The sequence below is a fragment of the Staurois parvus genome, unplaced genomic scaffold (genome assembly GCF_062004578.1).
Source record: "Staurois parvus isolate SC_StPar_1 unplaced genomic scaffold, SC_StPar_1.0 ptg000186l, whole genome shotgun sequence".
NCBI classification, from domain to species: domain Eukaryota; kingdom Metazoa; phylum Chordata; class Amphibia; order Anura; family Ranidae; genus Staurois; species Staurois parvus.
Window position 1 is genome coordinate 12,240,313 of NW_028317982.1, and position 26,742 is coordinate 12,267,054.

The 26,742-nt window shown below is 42.3% G+C and overlaps 1 protein-coding gene across 1 annotated transcript in view; it reads left to right on the forward strand.

Moving 5' to 3' along the window:
* Positions 1-20,628, forward strand: part of LOC149462125 (cytosolic beta-glucosidase-like) — a 117,486-nt gene extending 96,858 nt beyond the window's left edge. The window contains exon 6 of the mRNA XM_089677486.1: positions 20,305-20,628. Within this exon, the coding sequence (XP_089533612.1) occupies positions 20,305-20,504 (200 nt within the window). The 3' untranslated portion in view covers positions 20,505-20,628. The remainder of the gene's footprint in view (positions 1-20,304) is intronic.
* Positions 20,629-26,742: the final 6,114 nt, after the last annotated feature.

Genomic DNA, 26,742 nt, shown 5'->3' on the forward strand with positions numbered 1-26,742 from the left:
ATATAGTTGTATACACAATGCACTTTTTATCTTTCAAAAAGTGTTTCTCAGTGCTAAAACTTTCATCCCATTTCTAAATTGCGGCATTTTGTAAATTTCAAAAGCCGATATAAATGAATAGTAGTGGTAAAAAAAAACACTTGTGGGTTTAGCTACATTTTTTTTTGTATAATTCTCCATTAAGGGGGCATGGCAGGAGGTGTGTCCTATGTCTATATACTTTTGCTAATAGGTGTCCCTCGTTCCCATCTCAAAAGTTTGGAGGTATGCGTTTAGAGCAGGGTTCCTCAAACTTTTTAAACAGGGGGCCAGTTCACTGTCCCTCAGACCGTTGGAGGACTGGACTATAGTTTAAAAAAAAAGAAAACTATGAACAAATGCGGACACAGTACAGGAGATGACCAGAGACTGCGGATATACAACGGCGGCGGGAATACTGGGCCGGCCGCTCCATAAGACGCACAGACATTTCCCCCCAAGTGTGTCTTATGGAGCGAAATAGTGCCCCATCATTGGTGTCAGTGGGAGGAATAGTGCCCCATCATTGGTGTCAGTGGGAAGAATCGTGCCCCATCATTAGTGTCAGTGGGGGGGGAGGAATAGTGCCCCATCATTGGTGACAGTGGGAAGAAACGTGCCCCATCATTGGTGTCAGTGGGAAGAAACGTGCCCCATCATTGGTGTCAGTGGGAGGAATAGTGCCCCATCATTGGTGTCAGTGGGAAGAATCATGCCCCATCATTGGTGTCAGTGGGAGGAATAGTGCCCCATCATTAGTATCAGTGATACAAATGATGGGGCACTATTCCTCCCACTGACACCATTGACACTTAACTTGCTGACCCCTGCTCCAGCATGGTGCTGCTGCAGCCAGCATACCTGGTTGCAGCAGCACCATCTGCATGGCACACTTACCTGTCAGCTGTCCTTCTTCACTCCGGCCTCTCCCGCACTCGATGTTCGCGGGGCCGCTCGGCTCCGCCTCCTCGCAGGTCATTGGCCGCCTGTGTGCCTTTCCTGAGCTACAGTTCTGGCACCCAATCACCGGTGAGGAGGCGGAGCCGAGCGGCAGCGCGAACATCGAGTGAGGGAGTGGCCGGAGTGAATGAAGGAGCAGCGCTTCCTGGACTGGATCGTCATGGGACTGGGACCGGAGCCAGGTAAGATACAGCAGCCCCCTGCCCACCCTTGTACTTAGTGTCCCTTCCTCGTGGCAAATACGCCCCTGCTGGCGGGGCGGATAAATGGCCTTCGTGGGCCGCATGTGGCCCGCGGGCCGTAGTTTGAGGACCCCTGGTTTAGAGTGTCTAATCAGATCCTAGATGCAGGAGAATTCCATTTTCTCTAAACATACCTAAACTGACTGCACCTAAAAGCAGGTAAACAAACCGTGTAAATGGCACTACTGAAAAATCATTACATTCATTTATATGCATTTAGAAATGTCCTCTAAATGCATATAAATGCAGGTTTCACCGTGCCAGTATAAATGAGGCCTAAGGTTTGATTTTCACTTGCATTGTTCCCTCTGATTTATTTCCCATTAAAATCAATAGAAATACATAAAAACACGTCTCGCGTGTTGACATGGATTAACGTTCAGTGCTGTACGGTTTTTAATGTGCATTGCATTGCACTTTGTATTGAATGTCAACAGACATCATAATGAGCATTATGAAGCCTTTACATCTCATGATGCATTTATGTGTGTCAGGATGTGTGCTGACTAATGTCATAATTCATTTATTGAGATGCACTTTGATGCATTCCCAATGCAAAATGCATAAAGCAAAAACACAAAGGTGTGAATCCAGTCTGAAGATCACGGGTGTCAAACTGTTGCCCCACTACAAGTCCCATGAGGGATTGCAAGATTGACAGTTACAAGCTTGACTCCCAAAGGCAGAGGCATGATGGGACTTGTAGTTTTGCAACAGCTGGAGGGTGGCCAGCTTGACACCACTGTCCTAGATGATTGATTTTTTTTTTTCAGCCAGTGGGCCGATTCCCCCATTCACACATGCAAGCTGGGAGATATTGTATTCTGACATCGGGCACTCTCCGCTTTTAGAATACCTTGATCATTTGCAGTCCATTTCCTGTGGTTGCTGATCAGGAAAAAATTTCCAACGAGCGAATACCACATCAAACACACAGCTGCATCAAGATAGATGTACACAAGCATTCTTTGTGACAAAGAAGCAAGATTCAAGGAATGTTGTATGTTTTGTTGGTTTTTATGTATAGCATACAGTGCATTTATGTGAAAAGAGTTGTGACAGAGTCAAACTCAAACTGAACAGGCGGCATAAAATGAGATCCTAAAGCAGCTAACTGTTGTTCTCTTTGTATTTATTTCTTCTTATGTATATAGAATATGTTTTTACAGACCTGTTTCTTATTAATATGTTAGAGTGTCTCATTGCCTGCAGTTATGACACCAGGATGTCAGCCCAGTGATTGACAGGTGTGGATAGATGTGTAAACAGTGTGAAAAGAAACTGTAATAACTTAAACACACACACAGCCTGCAGTAAATTTAACCCTTAGCAATCTACTCTGTACTCAGCGATCTTATATCATGTCTACCCAATATCACCCAGTAACCAGCAATTATGTGAAATAGAAATGCAGTTCCCTGTAAGTTTAGCTGCAGTATACATATGAACTGCAGGGGGCAGTATTCTGCTGCATCTCCCACTGTCTACTTAAAATGCAAAGTTAAAAGTCTCTGAGATTCCAAAAAAACTCGCCCAACTTCAAGATGCTAAGCATGTACACCTGTTCAAAAGTTGTTACAGGAAACAGAGATTAAGTTGATATGAAAAATGTCTTCACTTAAATAAAAAGCTTTTCCAGAACTTTCCGTTCATTAACATACCCAATGTATAAAAATGACGGTAATAAATGCGGGGATAAAAGCTCTTCATGCAACAAAGCCAGCTTTGTACTAAGCTCTCTCTCACAGAATCCTTTTAAAGCTGAGAAATGCATGGGCTATACAGTCCGAGCTGCTACTGCTGCTGATGTTGCTGCAGAATTACACATCTTTTTGCCCAAACCGGGATTGTTAAAATGAGACGTGTGAAGCTGTGTAGATGTGCTGAGTCACAAGAAGCGCTGCTGTTCGATGTAATAAGCTGAACATTTGGCATATTTGAATGACTTCCAGCAGATGATTTAGCTAATATACTGAAGTGGCAGGAAGACCCGAATTACAAGTGTACGTCAGTTCAAACATTTGCAAATCCTTGTAGCAACTCATCTGAGTTTAGTGATAAAGATACAAAAAAACTGCATTGTTCTAAGGCTGTGCTGTATTTTGTAAGTACCAAAATATAAAAGTCTAAAAGTAATGACTAATTTCTGCTGATTATCAGTATAGCAGCATCTTACAAGAAAAGTTAGTTGTATAGATTTTATTTTCAGTTTCCAATTTATAGGTATTTGGTATCCATAGAAAGCTGTACATGGTCAGTAACCTTACACAGCTATACAACGCTCAACTAGTGTCCTCAGTTCATCTTCACTGCTTCCCTGGAGCCCCAAAAGTGCACATAGTGACCGTTGATTTTCAGTTAGTCTTTGATCCAACCCCACCTACCCTGCCAATGAGACTGCCCACTACAATTGGGGGCTAATAAAAAAAAATTTGTTTGGTGGGAGAAAGCAGGCTAGAGCTGCGTGAAACACGTTAGTGAACTGAGGTTTGGATGAACTTGAATAGCATCGGATGGAACAATAAACTTTTAACAGCAGCTTTGATGGCAGTATGTGTCTTTCTCCATTTTATAAGCAGAAAGAAATAATTTGTGTTCAACTGTTAGGGATGCCAGTGTACAACGCACATGGTATAAAATTGTGAGCAAAGCGAGAGAATGTCACCAGCACACCCTGGATCTCCAGAACAGGTCTAAAACTTTATATAGTGATCACATTATTATAATAGAAACAACGGTTTGGAGCCTCACTGGACCCCTTCATCAGGCATGTGAAGGGGTCCTGTGAGTCTCTGAAGCTTTACTTCTATTATAATGATGTAATCACTGAATAAAGCTTTGGTGGTCAGTGATGGTTCAATGAATTCTTGAATTTTGTACCAAACTCTGGCTCAACATTCCACATTAACCAAAGTTTTTCTGTTCTCAATCTTCTGGTGATCCTGTGTCCCCATAGCCTTATTTACCTGTACTTGTCTGATGGGAATAGATCCTAATGTGTTGTTCTGCTGCTGTAGTCCATCATCTTCAAGTTTCAATCTGTGATGTGTTCAGAGATGCCTTGCAGCACTGCACTGTATTGTCTCCCATTAACAATGTGTTTTTTGGTCCCAAAATTGCACCTCTCTAGATGTCTTCTGTTTTTTGTCTCATGCTTTGTAAATTTTAGATCAGGGTCCTCCAAACTACAGTCCATGGGCCACTTGTGGCCTACTGCAAAATTTTATCTGGCCCACAGGTAGGATCACTGGCAAAATCTCAGACTCTCAGTGCACAGACTGAGGTTTCAGATCATTTGGCCTCCTCTTCTGATGGGGAACCTGATGTAAGAGGGAAACTCTGATGGGAACCCTGATGTAAGAGGGGACTCTAATAGGGACCTTGTTGTAAGGGTGGGCTCTGATATATAAAGGGGACTTCAGATATGAAAGGGTGACTCTGATGTGAAGGAGGGATTCTTTTGTGAATGGTGGGGACTTTGATGTAATGGGAGGTCTTCTGATATGAAGTTATTTCTTGGAGCTTGTTCGTTCATTCATTTAAATTTTATTTATTCATCTATAACACTGGTTATTTTTTCGTTCCTCGAACATTTGAAAAATAAATAACATGGGCCTAAAACTGAAAAGTTTGGAGACCCCTGCTCTAGATCATGTATTACATGAAAACCAAGAACCTCAGCAACGTATGGAATGCTGCATTCACCACATTGGGCACCAACAACCATTCCACAGTTAAAGTTACTTAACTCATGCATCTTTTCCATTCTAATGTTTGGTTGAGCAACAAATTTTCAGTTAGTTATTTTTCTGTTACATACTAATTAGATATTACTAAAAAAATAATTGTATTATATTGTATGCCTTTAGCGTAAGTACCGGAATTTTCTTCCAATGGTCCCCTGAATAATAGCACTCAGACAGGAGAGAAAGGTTACATCTCTCTAAGCCGAGAAGCGCTGTATTGCCTTCCACAGTGTTTTTGGGGTAACACTGTAGACATGCTTACAGAAAGTGAAAGCTCATAACTATTTTATGACTATGTTACTACACTTTTATTGCCCAATAATAGCTTGGGGAAAGTCAATAACTACCTTTTACAGCTTAACTGTCCTGACTGTGCTTTTTGGCCGGAGTCTGAAAATTGGCTTAACAAATCTCATACAGTTGTGACCAAAATTATTCAACCCCCACTGAAATTGAGTGTTTTGGCCAGTTTGACATTGCTTTTGATCATTCAGTCATCTTGCTTACATTTACATTAAAGAGGCACTTGTAGGTCAGACAAATATAACATAACAGTTATAATGAAATAACCACAAATGTCTTTTCTGTGCTCACAGCATTATCAGTTTTATTCAACCCCCAAGTGACATTCAATCTTAGTACTTAGTACAGCATCCTTTTACAGTTATAACAGCTTTTAAACGTGAAGCATAGCTTGACACAAGTGTCTTGCAGCGATCTACGGGTATCTTCGCCCATTCTTCATGGGCAAAGGCCTCCAGTTCAGTCACATTCTTAGGCTTGCGCACTGCAACTGCTTTCTTTAAGTCCCACCAGAGGTTCTCAATCGGATTTAAGTCTGGTGACTGCGATGGCCACTCCAAAATGTTCCAGCCTTTCCTCTGCAACCATGCTCTAGTGGACTTGGAGGTATGCTTGGGATCATTGTCCTGTTGAAAGGTCCAACGTCTCCCAAGCCTCAGGTGTGTGACGGACTGCATCACGTTTCCATCCAATATCTCCTGGTACTGAAGAGAATTCATGGTACCTTGCACACGCTGAAGCTTCCCTGTACCTGCAGAAGCAAAACAGCCCCAAAGCATGATTGACCCTCCACCATGCTTCACAGTAGGCAAGGTGTTCTTTTCATCATAGGCCTTGTTCTTCCTCCTCCAAACATAGCGTTGATCCATGGGCCCAAACAGTTCTAATTTTGTTTCATCAGTCCACAGAACACTATCCCACAACTTTTGTGGTTTGTCCACATGGCTTTTGGCATACTGCAGTCGACTCTTCTTATTCTTTGGAGACAGCAAGGGGGTACGCCTGGGAGTTCTGGCACGGAGGCCTTCATTACGCAGTGTGCGTCTTATTGTCTGGGCTGAAACTTCTGTACCCACATCTGACAAATCTTTTCTCAGTTCCTCAGCAGTCACACGGGGACTTCTCTCCACTCTACGCTTCAGGTAGCGCACAGCAGTCGAAGTCAGCATCTTCTTTCTGCCACGACCAGGTAGCGTTTCAACAGTGCCCTTTGCCTTGAATTTGCGAATGATGCTTCCTAAGGTGTCTCTTGGTATGTTTAACATCTTTGCAATCTTCTTATAGCCATTGCCCTTCCTGTGAAGAGAAATCACCTCTTCTCTTGTCTTCCTGGACCATTCTCTTGCCTTCACCATGTTTGTAACCACACCAGTAAATGTCTAGAAGGAGCTGAGTATCACAGTCATTTTAAAGCTGCCTAATTGGTGCTTATTATGCTTGATTGCTGCTCGGTGACATCCACAGGTGTTTTCAATACCTGATGGAAAGCACCTGTATGAACCTCTGTTCTTCAGAGTGGTAGTCTTTAAGGGGTTGAATAATTGTGGCAATGAAGAAACCACATAAGAACCATTTACTACTGTATTACATAAACAATTGATGTCATTTTAGTTGCATTTGGGTAGTTACAACGTCCTTGTAGGATTTGATTCTGAATACAATTCCAAATGTACACTATAGTCCCTAAACCCCTTTACAGCATTGGGGGTTGAATAATTTTGGTCACAACTGTAGCTCAGACCACTAAGACTATTCACATATATGTATCTGAACTGTGTATTTAATATTTCACCTGGAGTTTATCTTTAGGAGGAGGGGGAAGGAATAAAATTTGGAATGTAAAGTAATGCATGAGCTGCATATGTCACTATAGGCTTAATCAATCAAGTTGTGATGTCACATACTAAAAGTGGAATAGCAAATTATGTTATCACCTTTCATAATATTGCTTAATTCATTACTGAGAGACACATTTTAGGTGCTAATAATGCTTGGATTTTTCCTCTATGAATTTTAATACATGACGTGACATGATTTTTCTCTGGTAGAAAAATTAAAAGAAGACCTTTTAAACAGCTTAGTTTTTCTCCTTCGTGCAAAAGAAAAGTTAATACTGTACAGTATGGGGTTCAAACATGATTTCAGGATATCTTCCAGTACTTGATGACCTGCATGACTCTATTTAACACCTGCACACAACCACTTAGAAATCAGGAAGATATACACCTCACCTTTGTACCAATTGGTTTACATTATATTCATCTCTCTTCTTAGTATGATGTAAACCCATTAGCCTCATGACAGTATGTAGAAGAAATCTTGGTAGAGCTTCCTTCCTGTCAGCTACTCTCTGCTCTTCCTAGCCTACCCCCTCAGTCCAATTGTAGAGCACTGAGTGAGCTGTCCCCACAACTCTGCCCCCACTCCTTCCCCTCCTCATACACAGCTTTGTTGTATCTCAATTTGAAATCAGTAATTGGGCAATAAAGCCAAGAAGGACTTCCTTAGGGGAAGAAATGATCAAATGTGCTTCCTATTGTACAGAGGTTTTTCAGTTTATGGGAATTTGGGAAGGAAGGGTTAACTTTGTGAGCTATTTGTTCTTGCTCTCTTTGCTCTTGCCAAGCAAGTGACTCTCTGTGTTCACTATGCAGAAGGACAGCCATTTGGCACAGAATCCAGTGGTCTAATGCCCAACCTGTGGCCCTTTGGCAGCCCCTGCAGACAGTAGTCTGTGTTTTGATGCCTATTCAAGCGAAGGAAAAATATTCTTTAGACTGTTCGTTACTCACTTTTTTCTGAGGCTGTGCATCTCTTTTTTAAAATGTTTCTTTCCTTCTGATCTTTAATAGTAAATCATGCTAAGGGAAATATTAAATGTGGCAAAATTAGTTTTTAAGTGGCCTGATTGGAGCACAGATGTGGAAGATTTAATTTATAAAGGGGCTGTAATAAAATAATCACTAACAATCTCATGTAACATGTCTCCAGTATATGACTGTCTCCTGAATCATGTCCCCAGTCTCCAACAACTCATGCAACAATAGCATGTTCTCAGTCTCTAACAGGGGCGGACTGACCATTTGGAAACTCGGATACTGCCCGAGGGCCCGTGGTCAGTAGGGGGCTCCATGAGATGCCCCTGGTACCTTTTTCATAGACTTTTTTGAGTTTGGGCAAGGACACAGGGGCCGCATAATCCCCTATTGCCCGGGGGCCCCATGAGTTGTCAGTCCACCCCTGGTCTCTAACCATCTTTTGTAGAATTCTGTAGCCTTTTGCCATTCTCTGGTGCTGTCTGTAATCTCTGACAGCTTTCTGTAGCATAACATTCACTAAAATGTATTTGCAGTCCTCAGGGGCCTCACGTGATGCCCTCTATGTAATGTAAGTTGACACCACTGCTTGAAAGTGACTTTGTAACATTGGCCATTCTTGCAAACCTAGCCCACTTATACTCAACTGCCCCACAATTCCATGCTCCTCTGTTGCTTGGTTTGAGCCTTCATAAAATAACTCCTGCTTCTGGTTATGTGGGAGCCCTGTGTTGTTTGGTTGGAGCCTTCAATAAATAAAAGGTGCTTCTGGGTATGTGAGAACTCCTCTGTTGTTTGATCAGAGCCTTCATAAAATGACCAGTGCTTCTGGGTATATGTGAGTTCCACTCTTGTTTGGTCTGAACCTAAAAAAAATGACTGATGCTTCTGGGTAGGTGAGGGCCCTACTGTTGTTTGATAGGAGCCTTCATAAAATGACAGGTGTTTCTTGGTATGTGTGAGCTCCCCCTGTTGTTTGGTCAGAGCCTTCATAAAATAACAGGTGCTTTTGGGTATGAGGAAGCCCCTCTGTTGTTTGGTCAGAGCGTTAATATGATGACAGATACTTCTAGGTATGTGGGAGCCCCTCTGTTTGTTAGGATCATTCATAAAATGACTGGTGCATCTAGGTATGCAGGAGCCCCTTTGCTGCTTGGCCAGAGCCTTCATAAAATGGCCAGTGCTTCTAGGTATGTAGGGGAGCCTCTGCTGCTTGATCGGAGCCTTCATAAAAATACCGGTGCTTCTAGGTTTGTGGGAGCCCCCTATTGTTTGGACAGAGCCTTCATAAAATAACTGGTGCTTCTGGGTTTGTGGGTGCCCCTCTATTGTTTGGTGTGAGACTTCATAGGCTGACTGGTGCTTCTGGATAGGTGTGAGCTCCTCTGTTGTTTGGTCACAGCCTTCATAAAATAACCGATGCTTTTGGGTATGTGGGAGCATGTGACCTCCAATCAGGATACAGTGCTACAGTCACCTGGATGAAACATTGTGACGGGTCATGGAGGATAACATCATCAACATTTTGTATGCTCCAATACCAGATGACACAGAGCTTACACAATGTTTGACTCTCGGCTATGATGAAGGAAAGGAAGCGTGGAGAAGGCAGATATAAGTTAACGGAGGGAGGCTTTCAAAAGACAAAGGGGACTGCCTGGACAAAGTGACAAAGCCTCATGTAAAAAGTAAAAATTAAAGAAGCCAGAAAAGTGACAGTATTTGGCAATGTACTTTATTAAAAGGGAGCAGGAACTCCCACAGGGCAAAGATCACTGAATGTTCTAAATCATAATATAATTGCAGCTGAAGTTCTTCTAACATGTTAAAATGGTTGAAGCAAAAAAAAAGTGTCTAGTACGATACATTGAGAACAGTGTGATAGATCTTGCCTATTCGCTTCTTCTCTTTCTTCTTAATACAGTCTTCAGGTAAGAGTGAATGTTCTTGAAACTTGAGAAAAAAACAGCGCTTATCACATTTGTTCCAGTTTCCTTGGATCCACAGTCATTCCATTCTGTCTGTTATCTTAAAATTCCACTCAGTTTTAAGGAGAAGTTGAACACACAAAGGTTGCTTTTTACTTTACTTTCACTGCTTCAGTGCTTCATAAATCATATTGGCATATCACGCTATTACATTTCTTTGCCTTCTTTTTTCTCGTGGTTCCTTTGGATGGATTATAAAAGTTGTACTTGGATGTCTGCATTTTTCTTCAGTATTCTGAAAATGGATGGTATTTATATTTTTACTGCTTTATATAAACATTCTTTTTTCTTGTAAATAAAAAATGGAAGAATTACAGGAACATTAACAGGCTTAGCGTTTCTGCTCAAAGAGGTTGCATAGGGTCTAGGAGTTTAATTTAGGTGCTAATTTACCATTATTAAAGAGGACCTGTCCCAAGAGAAGTATGACATTTTCACGACACTCAGTCCCATTTAAAAGTTAACCCAAGTTATCTAAACCCAAGAACAAGAATGTAATACATTGTAGCTTACAAGTCCTTAGATATGGTGGCTGCATTAGTTTTCATTTGTTAGGCAAACTTGGGGGCTAACAATGTGCATGCATCATACATACTAAGGGGAGCACAACTGGGTGGAGAAGGATCTGGGAGTTCTGGTAGATCACAAGCTTAATAATGGCATGCAATGCCAAGCTGCGGTTTCTAAAGCGAGCAAAATCCTCTCTTGTATTAAAAGAGGCATAGACTCCAGAGAGAGAGATATAATTGTATCCCTGTACAAATCATTAGTAAGACCTTAGCTGGAATATGCAGTTCAGTTTTGGGCAGCAATAAAGAAAAAGAATATTGGGGAACTGGGGAAAGTACAGAGAAGGGCAACCAAACTGATAAGAGGCATGGAGGAGCTCAGCTATGAGGAAAGATTAGAGGAACAAAATTTAAAAGATCATCCAGTGTAACTTAGGGTGTGGTTTCCATCATCCCTATTTCCATAATAGAAAGAATTGTATCTTACATTTTTGTGGGATTTTTAAGGCAATCTTGGAATATATACAAAACAATCAATTGTTTAAAAGATTGACATTTTATTTGACACCTTCATACATATCGAATAAACAACACATGTTTCACCAATAAAATGTAATGATTCTTGACAACATATTTGCTTCACAGCGTTTGTAGTTATTGCAATAGATGACTAATTGTATCCTTTAAAGCTGATTTCCATCTTGCAACCTCAATTTTTGGACTACAAGTACATTCAGCCTAAATCCAACGAGTTTCAAATACTTTAGTACAGATTCTTCCTCAGGGAAAGGATACCACTTTAAAACAATAATTTTCAGTAATTAATCCTTTATATGTTCTATAGTTGAAAAATTGAGAGGCCAACCATATAGGATGTATGACTTACACACCACCAAAATTCATCAAAAAAGATGCTTTGCTGTGCTTGGGAAATTTTTCTCCCCATAGGATGAGGTCATCGTTTGACATACAGGAACCACAGGTGCCACATCACAGATACTGTTGTAACAAAATGTATATCAATTAATATAATATCATATATGTTGATGTCTTGAAACTATAACAAGGCATGGAGCGTATCTTGGAGGGTTCTTTTGGTTATATTAAGCTACTTTGTCCGATATTGATGGGGACAGAGGATTCATAAGTCCTCATAATGTATATCTTATAAATAGATGTATAAATTACGAACGGATACTTGACTAATTTCAATATCCCCCAACAATTAAAGATACACTCTCAGCAGCAACTGAGAAAAATCATAAATTGAGTATCTAAACTACATTAATACGTTTTTTCAATATAGACACTCGAAATGATCACTTACATTCTTAGAGCTTGCCCTGAACTGCATAGGAATAAAGTGCTGTTTAGACTGGACATTCCAAAACAAACTCCTGTTGTTCAGACTCACCAAGGGGTCAGGACCGGACATTGTACATTGTAATTCCTCCCGGGACCGAACTCCATATTGGAAACTGCATCAAATACAGTTGTTTTCAAAATAATAGCAGTCAGACATCACTAACCTGATCAATCACTGTTTTTGGTAGAAATGATATTTCTACATGGCAAATAATTTACTAGCAGGTGTAGTATAGTAATAGAAATCCAACAGACCCAACAGTCATGCCATGCATGCTGCTGATTCTGTGTCATTAAATCACTAATTGAAAGGGGCATGTTCAAAATAATAGCAGTGTGGAGTTCTATTAGTGAGGTCATTCATTCTTTGAAAAACAGGTGGCAATTATTGCCCTTATTTAAGGAAGGAAGGCAGCAAATGTTGTACATGCTGGTTACAGTGCATTTCTCTCTGAAATTCTGAGGGAAAATGGGTGGTTCCAGACATTGTTCAGAAGAACAGCGTACCTTGTTTAAAAAGTTGATTGGAGAGGGGAAAACATATAAAAAAGTGCAGAAAATGAAAGGCTGCGCAGCTAAAATGCTTTAAAATGGCAACCAAAACCTGAAAGATGTGGAAGAAAGTGAAAAACTACCATTCGAATGGATAGAAGAATAGCCAAAATGGCAAGGACTCAGCCAACAATCAGCTCCAGGAAGATCAAAGAAGGTCTAAAGTTACCTGTGAGTACTGTTACAATTAGAAGACGCCTATGTGAAGCCAAGCTATCTGCAAGAAGCCCCCGCAAAGTCCCACTGTTGAAAAAAAGACGTGCTGAAGAGGTTACAATTTGCCAAAGAGCACATTGACTGGCCTAAAGAGAATTGGTGCAACATTTTGTGGACTGATGAAAGTAAGATTGTTCTTTTTGGGTCTAGTGGCCGGAGACAGTTTGTCAGACGACCCCCAAACACTGAATTCAAGCCACAGTACACTGTGAAGACAGTGAAGCATGGTTGCGCAAGCATCATGATATGGGGATGTTTCTCATACTACGGTGTTGGGCCTATTTATCGCATACCAGGGATCATGGATCAGTTTGAATACATCAGAATACTTGAAGAGGTCATGCTGCCTTATGCTGAAGAGGAAATGCCCTTGAAATGGGTGTTCCAACAAGACAACGACCCCAAACACACCAGTAAACGTGCAACATCTTGGTTCCAGACCAACAAGAGTGGCCAGCCCAATCCCCGGATCTTAATCCAATAGAAAACTTGTGGGGTGACATCACAAATGCAGTTTCTGAGGCAAAACCAAGAAATAGAGAAGAACTGTGGAATGTAGTCCAATCATCCTGGGCTGGAATACCTGTTCACAGGTACCAGAAGTTGGTTGACTCCATGCAACACAGATGTACAGCAGTTCTCAGAAACAGTGCTTATACAACTAAATATTAATTAAGTGATTCAAAGGAAAGCAAAATCTTCAAACATTTTTCAGTTTATATAGTGAATGTTTGAGTTTGTAAAGAAGAATACAAACACTGCTATTTTTTTGAACTGTCTAATATTCACTTTTCTTAAATTTTTTTAGAGGAACAACACAAATTTGATATATTTTTCTTCATGTTTTGATTTGGAATAGAATGTGTAGTGTTCCCAATACATTTGTTTGTATGGAAATAAAAGCTATTAGAAGGATTTTGAGCTTTATTCTCTTTTTTCAACACAGTGCTATTATTTTGAACAGAACTGTAGTTGCACTAGAGGCTTTTTATAGGTTCCAGCATGAATAGGATGTGTTTGTTTCTCCTCCCATGTGCGGCTGACATCCGCCGGAGGGAAAGATGGCTCCTATCATGTGGTTCCCGGTGTTCAACACAACGGCACAGGCGCAATTGTGTCATACGCATTGACGTTACATCCGGCCCTGGAATAATGCGTTTTCGGAGATTGGATGGGCGCCATGTTGGAGACCACCACCGACACGGAACAGCACGGACCAGTATTGGACCATGGACGGGCAGAAAGAAAACTGCCCATCGCTCCACAGGGCCACAAAGAATGGTCCCACGCCGCATAAACGGACTGGGGGACCCTTTCCGTGCTGGGCATGTCAACACAAAACCGCCCCATCCAAGGGGCAGACATAAACCCCCGCATAGGAAGAATGTACAATACTCTTAAACATAACAAAAGAGAAACAAATAAATCTGGACAGTATGATAAACATTAGTCTAAAAGAGAAAAAAAATAAAATAAAGTAACAATATTATCAAAACAACCCTGCAGCAAATTTCTCCTGATGAGGAGAATAGGTTGGGTCACTTGATATAGGGATTCATTAAAGATATTTCAATCCGTCTTGCCTGAGGTAAAGCCCTCTGTAACTTTAAGGAGAAATATGATCAACGTGCATAAATACATCAGTGGTTCATATAGTGAACTCGGTGTAGAGTTATTCACCCTGAGGTCATCACAGAGGACAAGGGGGCACTCTTTACATCTGGAGGAAAGAAATGTAATCTCCAAATACAGAAAGGTTTCTTCACAGTAAGAGCTATGAAAATGTGGAATGGACTCCCTCAAGAGCTGGTTCTGGCCAGCTCAGTGGATTGCTTTAAAAAAGGCCTGGATTCTTTCCTAGATACACAGAATATAACTGGATACTAACATTTATAGGTAAAGTTGATCCAGGGAATATCCAATTGCCTCTCGGGGAATCAGGAAGGAATTTTTTCCCAGCAGGAGCACATTTGATCATGCTTTGCTGGTTATTTTGCCTTCTTCTGGATCAACTGTGGGTATAGGATTATAACTTTTTTTTTTATGGTTGAACTGGATGGACTTTTGTCTTTTTTCAGCCAGGCTAACTATGTAACTATGCAAAGAGCAATTTCAGCAAGTACAGAAAACACAAGATTATCTTGTCCTTGTCACGTTCTGTGAGCCTAAGTGGAAAATAAAACAATGTTATCTTTCCTCTGTAAACTCTTATTACCCACATCCCATTTAACAGATATTGTGAAGGCAGACATGTTTGGAGTCTGGCTTAGTTAACAACCATGACTCCCTTCATATTTGCAGGATTACTAGAAGAGTATAAAGGAAAAAAGCCTGAATAAAGAAAACTAATGCAGCCACCACTAAGGAATGGTAGGCTGCAATTTTTATCTTACTATCCACCATCTTATCAGAAGCTGTCTAAGCCTAAGCGTGATGTTGGTGATGTTTTCATTCTATAAACCAAACTTTCATTAAAACATTACTAGAAAAAGTATGTTATTGGCTTTGTATGAAGTGTGATGACTGCTACAGTACATCAGGTCCTCATATAATGGACAATTTACCCCTTTCACTACCAGAGCTATTTTTGCATTTTTTTGCACACATGTTAAAATGATAATGTTAGGTCTGAAAATTAGTTAAAATACCCAAGTATTATATATTTTCTGAAAGCAGACCCTGAAGAATAAAATAGTGGTAGTTCTAATTTTTTGTCACATTATATTGGCGCAGCAGTTGATCAAATATAGTATTCAGTAAAAAATACACTAAAGGTAATTTTATTGCACACAAACACTGCATATTGCCTTTTTTATGTGAAATATAAAAGATGAGTTTTTGCTGAGCAAATACACAACATGCCAAGAGCTAAAATTGCACATGCCCATGAAACAATGAGAGTCGGGTATATAGGAGGGACACTAGAAAACTTCCTTTTGCTGATCTCCTTAGCTAGTAATAACTCAAAAGCAATGAAGATTTAGTCCCCTCTGGTTTCTGCTGTCACTTCCCCTGGCCATTGTTGCCAGGGAAGAAGCTAATGGAGTGTAATCTGTGCTCCAGTAGCTTCAGTGGAGTTCAGAGCAGATATTAAGGGGTTGATTTACTAAAAATGAAGAGTGAAAAAGCTGGTGCAGCTCTGCATAGAAACCAATCAGCTTTCATTTTTTGTTGTCAAAGCTTAATTGAACAAGTTGAAGTTAGAAGCTGATCGGCTACCATTAACAGCTGCACCAGATTTTACACTCTCCAGTTTTAGTAAATTATTCCCTAATGGTCTATTAGGCAGTGAAAGCAGAAACCGGAAGTGATGATATCCTTGTTGCTTCCGAGTTCTTACTAAATAGGGGTTATCAACAAATAGATGTTGCCTGGTCTCCCCTACTATACCTGCCAAGCAGGTGGGATAGTAAAGCCTGGGAAACATAACAAGAGGGGTGCAGTGGGGGGTGCCTAATTGAAAAATCCATGGAAGCGATCCAGCTGCTGGATCCCTTCTATGAGAAGGCTGACAGTTGACTTGTGACATTGACATGCATTCCGGATGTTCTAGCAGCAGACCCCACCACTGCGGCTGATATATGACATATTCCAGTGGCAGCGAAAGGGTTAAAAAGAAAAACTATATACAACTGAATAAATGCTGCGTATATTGCACAAGTTTATTTTACTCAGTCTGCATTTCTGCTAAAAGTTCACCAGTCCTGATATATTTATTACTCCACTCTCCCACTGACCCGATCGCCACCACTGGTAGACTTACGCGCTCTTGTACATCCCGCTCCCATGCCACCTTTCTCACCCTTCTTCTTCTCCTAACCACGGGGGACATCTCCCCGAACCTTGGTCCTCCACCACCTCGCTCACCCACAAGGCAACCTCCTACTTCCACAAACTGCCGCAACCCCCTCAATCTAATGCCTGTCTCTCTGCTCTCCAAACCCCCCCCCTTTTTTCGTGTGCACTCCTGAACGCCCGATCGGTTTACAACAAACTCACCGCCATCCACGACCTCTCTGTCTCCCGCTCCCTCAACCTCCTAGCGATCATTGAAACCTGGATCCAAGCCACTGACTCTACCTCCCCTGTGGCACTTTCCTATGGAGGTCTCATCTGGACCCACTCACCCAGACCCAGCGGTCGAAAAGGTGGTGGGGTTGGTATGCTCCTGTCACCGCTGAGCACTTCCAAGTCCTCCCAAACCCCCCTCTCTATCCTTCTCCTCCTTTGAGGCCCACTGCATCCGACTTTTCTCTCCAATCCCTCTGAGGATTGCAGTAAACTATTGGCCTCCTGGACACGTGTCCCGCTTCCTCGACGACTTCTCCACCTGGCTACCCTTCTTTCTCTTCTCCGAGGTACCCACCATCATCCTTGGAGACTTCAACATCCCTATCAACATCAATAACCCGGCTACATCCCAACTCCTCCACTTAACCTCTTCTTTTGCACTCGCACAGTGTATGCAGTCCACCACCCACTCCGACGGGAACACCCTGGACCTCGTTTTCTCTCATCTCTGCACCCCCCACAACCTCACAAACAAATCCTTTCCTCTCTCTGCCCTCTCTCTTAGCACCCCTAATGACACAAAGCATTAGACCCCGACCACTTCAACCCTGGCAGAATGGCCATACCAAAAATCTCAAACGACGCAGTCATGCGCTGGAGCGACTATTGCGCAAAACCAGATCCCAACAAGCGTTCACCCGATATAAATCTGCCTTCCTCGCCTACACTTCCTCCCTCCACGCTGCCAAGCAAGCCTACTTTGTAACCCTCATCAATACCCTCTCCTCCAGTCCTCGCCGGCTCTTCTGTATTTTTAACTCTCTACTCTCTTCGCCCCCACCTCCACCCAGTACCACACTTGCTGCCCACGAGATTGCTAACCACTTCAAAAACAAGATCGACGCAATTCATAGGGACATCGCCACTGCTCAGACTTCCAACCCAACTAGCATCCCTCACACGAAAACCCTCTCAACACTCCTGCCCTTCGACCCCGCCACTGTCCAGACCTCCACCCCACCTAACATTCCTTACACTAAAACCCCCTCAACACTCCAATCCTTCGACCTTGCTACCACTGAAGAGGTCACTAAGGTCTTCTCTGAAGCCCGCCTCACCACCTGCCCCCTTGACCTTGTCCCCACACAACTCCTACGCTCACCCTCCTCCTCCATCCTACGCTCCCTCACTTACATCTTTAATCTCTCCCTCTTTACTGGCGCATAACCCTCCCCTCTGAAGCACGCGCACATCACTCCCATACTTAAAAAACCCTCCCTGGATCCCACCGACCTGAACAACCTTAGACCCATCTCCCTGCTGCAATTTACATCCAAACTCCTTCAGAGCTTAGTCTATAATTGCCTGAGTTCCCACCTCACCGACAACAACCTCCTTGATCCCCTACAGTCTGGCTTCTGTCCCCTACACTCCACTGAAACTGCCCTACTCAAACTCACCAACGACCTGCCAACTGCCAAAGCTAATGGCCACTATTCAGTGCTCCTACTCCTCGACCTCTCCGCGGATTTCGACATGGTTGACCACCCCCTCCTCCTCAAAAAACTATACTCTCTTGGCCTCAGAGACTCCGCTCTCTCCTGGCTCTCTTCCTATTTATCGCAGTGCTCCTTCAGTGTTACCTATAACGCTGCCACCTCCCCCTCACTCCCCCTCTCTCTTGGGGTCCCTCAAGGTTCTGTCCTCGGGGCCCTTCTCTTCTCCGTCTACACCTCCTCCCTTGGCCAACTGATACACTCTCACAGCTTCAACTACCATATCTATGCCGATGACACGCAAATCTATCTCTCTACCCCTCGCCTCACCCCTTCAGTCTCTGCCCGAATCACTAGCCTACTGAACGACATCTCAGATTGGATGTCACTCTACTTCCTCAAATTAAACCTTTCCAAAACCGAGCTCCTAGCTTTGAACCCAGCCCGGGCCCCCCCCCCGACTTCTCCATCATGACCAACAACACCACCATCAGTCCCACCCCTCAAGCCAGAGTACTAGGTGTCATCCTAGACTCCAATCTGTCTTTCCAGCCCCAGGTCCAATCGCTGACAAACTCATGTAGACTCCACTTCCGCAACATCTCCAAAATACGTCCGTTCCTAACCCAGGAAACTACTAAGCAACTCATTCACTCCCTTATTATATCACGACTTGACTACTGTAACTCCCTCCTCACCGGCTTACCTCACCACAGGCTATCCCCACTTCAGTCTATCCTGAATTCTGTGGCCAGACTCATCCACCTTATTAACCGCTCCGTATCCGCCACCCCCCTCTGCTAATCCCTCCACTGGCTTCCAATTGCCCAACGGATAAAATTCAAAATGCTAACATTGATGTACAAAGCTATTCATAACACTGCCCCAAACTACATCACCGATTTGATATCCAAATACCACCCAAAATCTACTCTCCATTCCTCACAAGACCTCCTACTCTCTAGTTCCCTGGTCTCCTCCTCCCATGCCTATCTCCAGGACTTCTCCAGGGCTTCCCCCATCCTCTGGACTTCTCCTTGTGCTTGTGTTGGTTTCGCCCTATATTCCGTCTCTCTGCCATCAGAATACAATAGCTCAGCAGGAGTGATTCCCCCATCCACCTTGAATGTGTTGATGGGGAAATCGCATCATTTTTTTTCATTCAACTTGCTGGTTGAACAAACAAAAAAAAAAACCAAAGAGTAATGTTTGGGCTGCTATAAAGGGAACCTGTAATGTGTGAAATATTGTGGAATACTTCTTCTGCAAATGCAAGTCTCCAACTTTCCAAAACTGCATACTCTTCCTGTGTCAGGGACTCTAAGGGCATTTGAGAAAGTATTATACCAGCCATGCAACTTGCATTTTCAAAGAGATATTAGCAATAGCAAACTGTATTTCCCTTATGATATGTTTAATTGAAACAAGATTTCCTGTATATAGAATGAGAATACAGAGAATTAGAATAGAATGAGAATACATAATACAATTGTAATAGGGTCTCCTAAATCTCTAAATGAAATTTAAAAGGCTACCTCCGTAACTAAATAAGAATGCAAATTCAAATAATTTTTTTGTATTTTTCAGATAGTGCTATATTTACTAGACACTGTTCCATCCTAAGCAGTTCCCTTCTTTAGCTGGCTTAATGCAATCTTTTTTTTAGAGTTTTCTGAATATTTCATTCAAGGAAAGTAATTTGAAAGCATTCTCTAAATGGCACCCATACCAAGCAACCAACTTCCTATGTTCAAAATGCAGCAGGGCAGCTGCTTAGCACAGGACCCAGAAGCTAGTAGAGATCATTGATGTAGTGGTGTCTACTTCAGTGATTTGCAGCTTCCAGGGGCAATGGTAAGGTATGGAATATGCATAGTTACATGGATCCAAGATGGACCCATGTAACTATGTATAAAATATGCATACCTCGAATTCTTGAAACTTATTTGAAGCTACTGAATGTGCTGGTTTTGATAATCTATCTTCTGTCAAATTAGCTTTAATGTGCAATCCACCACTAACATAAGATATTGCACACTAATTACAGTATATATAACTCATTGTGTCTCTTTTTGTTGGCAGCCATCAAACAGGATGGGGTGAATGTGAAAGGTTACTTTGCTTGGTCCCTTCTTGACAACTTTGAGTGGAATTCTGGCTACAGTGTCCGTTTTGGATTGTTCCATGTGGATTTCGAGCAGGCGAACCTTCCAAGAACGCCGTACTATTCAGCAAATGAGTATGCCAAAGTTGTAAAAGGAAATGAACTGATTTATAAGTAGACAGAGTGCCAACTTCGTGCAACTGCTAATTTGTTTTCATGTGTGACACAGATGATGCAATTTTTGTGTTGTATCTTATAACAAGATTACATTTATACTGCGCAATAAAGAAATGATTACTTAATAGCGAGTGGCGTTTTAAAAACGGAGGTTTTGGAACACTGCATTGTAACCGGTATTTTAAAATAGATTTCAGAGGCACTTTGCTGCTGAAGTAGAATATCCCTGATTGTCCCATTTACAGATGACTCAACCTCTGCAAATCTGATCTGTTAAAGATGTAACAGAACAAATGCTGAAATTCCCTTTGCTGGGTGCATATTCGCAGCGATATAGTTAAAGGGGTCAAAGAGTGTGTAGAATCCATCGCGATTTCCATTATACCGAGTTACACAGGATGTAGGAGATTGTACAACACATAATAAAGGATCAAAGTACTTCCCTTCTGGATATACACTGCTCAAAAAAAATAAAGGAACACTTTTTAATCAGAGTACAGCATCAAGTCAATTAAACTCCTGGGATATTGATCTGGTCAGTTAAGTAGCAGAGGGGGTTGTTAATCAGCTTCACTGCTTTGGTGTTAATGAAATTTATAACAGGTGCACTAGATGGGCAACAATGAGACGACCTCCAAAACAGGAATGGTTTTACAGGTGGAGGCCACTGACATTTTTTCCCTACTCATCCTTTCTGACTGTTTTTCATAGTTTTGCATTTGGCTAGGGTCAATGTCACTACTGGTATCATGAGGTGATACCTGGACATTACAGAGATTGCACAGCCAGTCCAACTCCTTCAGGATGGCACATCAATGCGTGCCATTGCCAGAAGGCTTGCTGTGTCTCCCAGCACAGTCTCAGGAACATGGATGAGATTCCAGGAGACAGGTAGTTACTCTAGGAGAGCTGGACAGGGTTGTAGAAGGTCCTTAACCCATCAGCAGGACCGGTATCTACTCCTTTGTGCAAGGAGGAACAGGATGGGCACTGCCAGGGCTCTACAAAATGAGCTCCAGCAGACCATTGGTGTGAATGTCTCTGACCAAACAATCATAAACAGATTTCATGAGGGTGGCCAGAGGGCCCGATATCCTCTTGTGGGCCCTCTGTTTACTGCTTGCCATAGAGCTCGATTGGCATTTGCCATTGATCACCAGAATTGATAGGTCCGCCACTGGTGCCCTGTGCTTTTCACAGATGAGAGCAGGTTCACCGTTCACATGTGACAGACATGAAAGGGTCTGGAGAAGCCATGGAAAGCATTATGCTGCCTGTAATATCATTCAGTATGACCATTTTGGTGGTGGATCAGTGATGGACTGCGGAGGCATATTCATGGAGGGACACACAGACCTCTACAGGCTAGACAATGGCACCCTGACTGCAATTAGGTATCAGGATGAAATCCTTGGACCCATTGGTGCAGTGGGTCCTGGGTTCCTCCTGATACATGACAATGCCCAGCCTCATGTAGTGAGAGTGTGCAGACAGTTCCTGGAGGATGAAGTAATTGATACTTTGAATGGCCTCCACGCTCACCTGACCTAAATCCAATAGAACACCTCTGGGATATTAGGTTTTGGTCCATCCGACGACTCCAGATTGCACCCCAGCACGCCGCCCAACGTCTTATTAGGAGCATGCCCTGACATTGTCAGGCATGAATACAAGCACGTGGGGGCTATACAAACTGCTGAGTACCATTTTGAGTTGCTGCAGTGAAATTTCAGCAAAACTGACTAGTCTGCTCCATCATTTTTTCACTTTGATTTTCGGGGTGTCTTTGAATTCAGTCCTCTGTAGGTTGATCATTTTCATTTCCATCAAACAATGGGGCATCCTTACATTCCTAACATGTTACCCAATCTATATCAGCATAGATATCCAGCAGGATATTTTTCCCCATTGAGATGTGATGTGTTTTCAAAGTGTTACTTTAATTTTTTTGAGCAGTGTATGTTATCCACAATTGACAATCACAGGCTACAGGGAATTCCACCTCACAGTGCCTTGTTGTGATGTTTAGTCCCATGATCTTTAGATAAACTTTGGATTCTTAAGTCAATGATCAGATTTCAGTGGGATCCCTACTTATAGTATTTGTCAGTATTCATCATAAAATTCCTTTGCAGTGACTCTCTTGATATAATTTCAGTGAAAATGTGATTAGAAATCATGGGTTAAATATGGAATACATACTTCCCAACTGTTTTTTACATTTTCTCTTTAATAAAGAGAGAGAAAAAACACATAAAGTGGCAGGGTGCGATGAAATTAAACATCCAAAGATTGAGTAGAGTAGTACAAGCACAATGACAGTACATGTCATATAGCAGTGATCCAAGAACAAATACCAGTAGCATAACAACAAGAGAATTAAGCATAACATATCAACCACATATCATTATCAGTATAAATTCTAAAACCAAGAGAAAATACGTGTAGACAAAAATATCAAAGCATGACTGTCATCGTATAAATGCACATATATAGAATGAAAATGAGAAGCTTGCTGCATCATACATTGTATAACCACCTTGTATATGTAAAAAGAAAGAAAACACATAAAAGAAGAAGGAAAAAGGAGGGAGGAAGAGGGGGAGAAAAAAAAAGAATCTGCGGGGAATCAGACCCACCCTACCGGACATCTCTACAAAACCCCTGACAAACAGGGCACCAGGAGCATAGCATCAGTGGTATGGATGCGGTTCCAAGAAGCGCCAGGAACTTCAGGTCAAGTGCTCCATATTGTAAACATTATTGATACGTTTATAAACATCAATTCAAGAATGTGGTAATTGTTGTCTCCATTTCAACGGTGTCAGACATCTAGCAGCTGGCAACAAATGATTAATCAATTTGACAAGTCGATTTAGCTATATTTGGTAAGGGAAGCCCTAATACGAAATGGACTGGATCCAAAGGAATGGGGAAGCCAAAAAAAGATTCCATAAGGGATCCAGTATTTTCCCAAAAAGGGTGTATTTTTGGGCATTCCCAATAAATTTGATATAGTGTCCCTGTAGATTATTTCCAACAAATGGAAGGTAATATTGGACTGATAACTTGTAGTGTTTCAGGAGTAAGGTACCAATGAAACGGAGAGAAATGGAGAGAAAGAGAGCAGAAGCATGGGACATAGACTTCTGTTCACATTAAGTGTTCTACTGATACCAATATCACTATTGTTTCTCCCCACTCCACTGAGCCCTATTATTGTCCCCCACTGACAGAAAGGGGGCACAGTATTTATGGAGTTATTCGTGAGTACAAGGACTACAGAAAGTGTTCAGTGAATGCAGTATGTTCCTTTAGGCCACTCTCAATTTTCAGCACAGTTTAGACACAATCTTTTTTTTTTGCTTTATCTCTTCTCCATCCCAAGATGTCCTTCTTGCTCAAGTTCCAAAGTTGCTCAAGTTCCGAATTTCCAAAGTTTTTTTTTTAAGAAAGCAGTGTAAGTACCTGCTTTCAGCCTCATAGCAGCCTCTTGCAGTCTCTGAACAGCAGGGCTGGGGTATAAGAGGAATCAGCACAAGCCAGTCAGTTCATGTGCTGACAAGCAGCGCTCTAGGAAATTAGTTATAGCCGTGCTGCTTCTCCTTTCACTGTCCAGTCATAGACTGGGGCGAGTCCAGAGGAAGTATGTTGAAAGATACTGTTCATCAAACTGAGGATATCTAACGGCAGAAAAAATTACTGCAGGGGAGATATCTGCATTGAGTGGTGAATTTTGCAGCAAAAGATGGTTTTGTTATTTTATCTTTATTGGGCTATTCCCTTATTATCTTGTTATTTTTAGTTGAAATTTTGCATTAACCAGTTCCCTACTGCGCTATAGCCGAAGAATGGCTACAGCGCGGTTGTCTGGTTCTGGGATGACGTCCATGGATGTCATTCCAGAACATGCCCCCTGAGCGCCGCCAGTGGCACACACCTGGCGCTGCCGGTGATCACTGTGTCCTATAGCCACATCTGATCACGTGATACGGTAAACGGCCAATCACTGCGGCCTTTTACCATGTGATCAGCTGTGTCCAATGACACAGCAGATCACCGGGTAAATACAGTTGCCGGTTATCGTCTGCACTTTCCTCACGCTGAAAGTACTGCCGATAACCGGCAATTGTCAGAGAAGTGATCAGCACTGATGATCAGTGCCCAGCAGTGCCACCCACTTGTGTCACCTACGCCACCTACCTGTGCCCTGCAGTGCCACCCACCTGTGCCTAGCAGTGCCATCCATCTTTGCTGCCTAGCAGTGCCACCCACCTGTGCCCAGCAGTGCCAACCATCAGTGCTGCCTAGCAGTGCCACCCACCTATGCCTATCAGTGCCACCCATCAGTGCTGCCCAGCAGTGCCATCCATCAGTGCTGCCCATCAGTGCCACCTATCAGTGCAGCATCATCAGTGCTGCCTATCAATGCCACCTATCAGTGCCCATCAGTGCTGCCTATCCATGCTGTCTCATCAGTGCCCATCAGTGCTGCCTATCAGTGCCCATCAGTGCTGCCTATCAGTGAAGCCTCATCATTTTTTTCACAAATGTTGCTCTTTTTTTGTTTATAGTGCAAAAAATAAAACAGCAGTGATTAAATATCACCAAACAAAAAGCTCTATTTGTGTGAAAACAATGATAAAAATATCATATGGGTACAGTGTTGCATGACCGCACAACTGTTACTCAAAGTGCGACAGAGCTGAAATCTGAAAATTGGCCTGAGCAGGAAGGGGGTATAAGTGTCCAGTAGGCAAGTGGTTAAAGTGTGTAATGTTTCTTTGCAGTTCCCATTTCCTTTCATCTACATTATGTTGCCAAAACATCTGGGATGCCTGCCTTTACACACATGAACTTCAATTGCATCCCAGTCTTAGTCCGTAGGGTTCAATATTGAATTGGCCCACCCTTTGCAGCTATAACAGCTTTAACTCTTCTGGGAAGGCTGTCCACAAGGTTTAGGAGTGTGTCTATGGGAATGTTTGACCATTCTTCCAGAAGAGCATTTGTGAGGTCAGGCACTGATGTGGGATGAAAAGGCCTGGCTTGCAGTCTCTGCTCTAATTCATTCCAAAGGTGTTCTATCGGGTTGAGGTCAGGAGGCTAGTCAGGCCAGTCAAATTTGTCCACCCCAAGCTTGCTCATCAATGTCTTTATTTATGCCTTATGCCTTGCTTTTCAAAAGTTTTTTTAAAAACCATAATCGGGTTCAGGGTAGGATGTCTGCTGCTATTTCTAATTTTGAGAAATGAATTGCACGTGCATGCCGGAAAATGATCACACTGACAACTGTCCACTATAACCACGTCCTCATCTCTGTTTATTGCAGGGCGGTGCTTAACCTTTTATACATAGAGAACAATAGAGTAGACGTCATTATTATGTAAATATGATCATAGTCTAAAAAGCACATTTTGGTTGGCTGAAATATAGAAAGAAGGCAAGAACTTGAAGCCTGAAGCTTGTTGCCCGTTATCTCTTCACTCCCTCACATATTCAAGGCCGTAATTGCAAGATCCTCACAGCTCAACGGGAGGGGTTGAGAACATTGCTGAACAAACAAGTTAAGGAGGACTGCAAAGCCCAGCAGACAAAATATATATACACAACATATATTTAGAAATATGAAAAAGTAGAAAAGTAGAAAAATAAATATTTATAAAATGTATATATTCAACAGGAAACCGAATAGGCATTTTACCAAATCCATGACAGTCCCCCCATAAAATTACTATTTTGCTCTGTCCCTTTAAAGCCTAGCTCATCTGTCCTTAATTACCTTGGAACTCTTTTATGCTGTACGTTAGACAGGTGATGACTATTTCACCACCCCCATTGCCACTGACTTTGTACATAAGGAAGTCAGATGCTATCCCTACAAAATTGCTGTTGGTGGGGAGGGACCGTAGAGGGGTGAAGGGTTTATCCTCTTCCATCGTAAGGGGGTCCTCCTCTTCTTGATGGAGAAATGTAGGTGTGCTGTTGTCTACAGCCTTGCTTATTAACTTCTTTACAAATGGTAGAATACAGCATACAATCAGAGCTAAAAGAACTAGAATTATTAATACTGTTACACCGATTTGGGCGAGCACTTTTTGCCATCCACTCATCCAACTAAAATATTGATCCCAGAGGTCTGTGATACCTGAGTTCTTCTTCAGCTCCACTGACAGATCTTCTAATTTCTTTATAGCCAGAGTAACCTTACCATTTGGGCCAGTATTGTCAGGAATGTA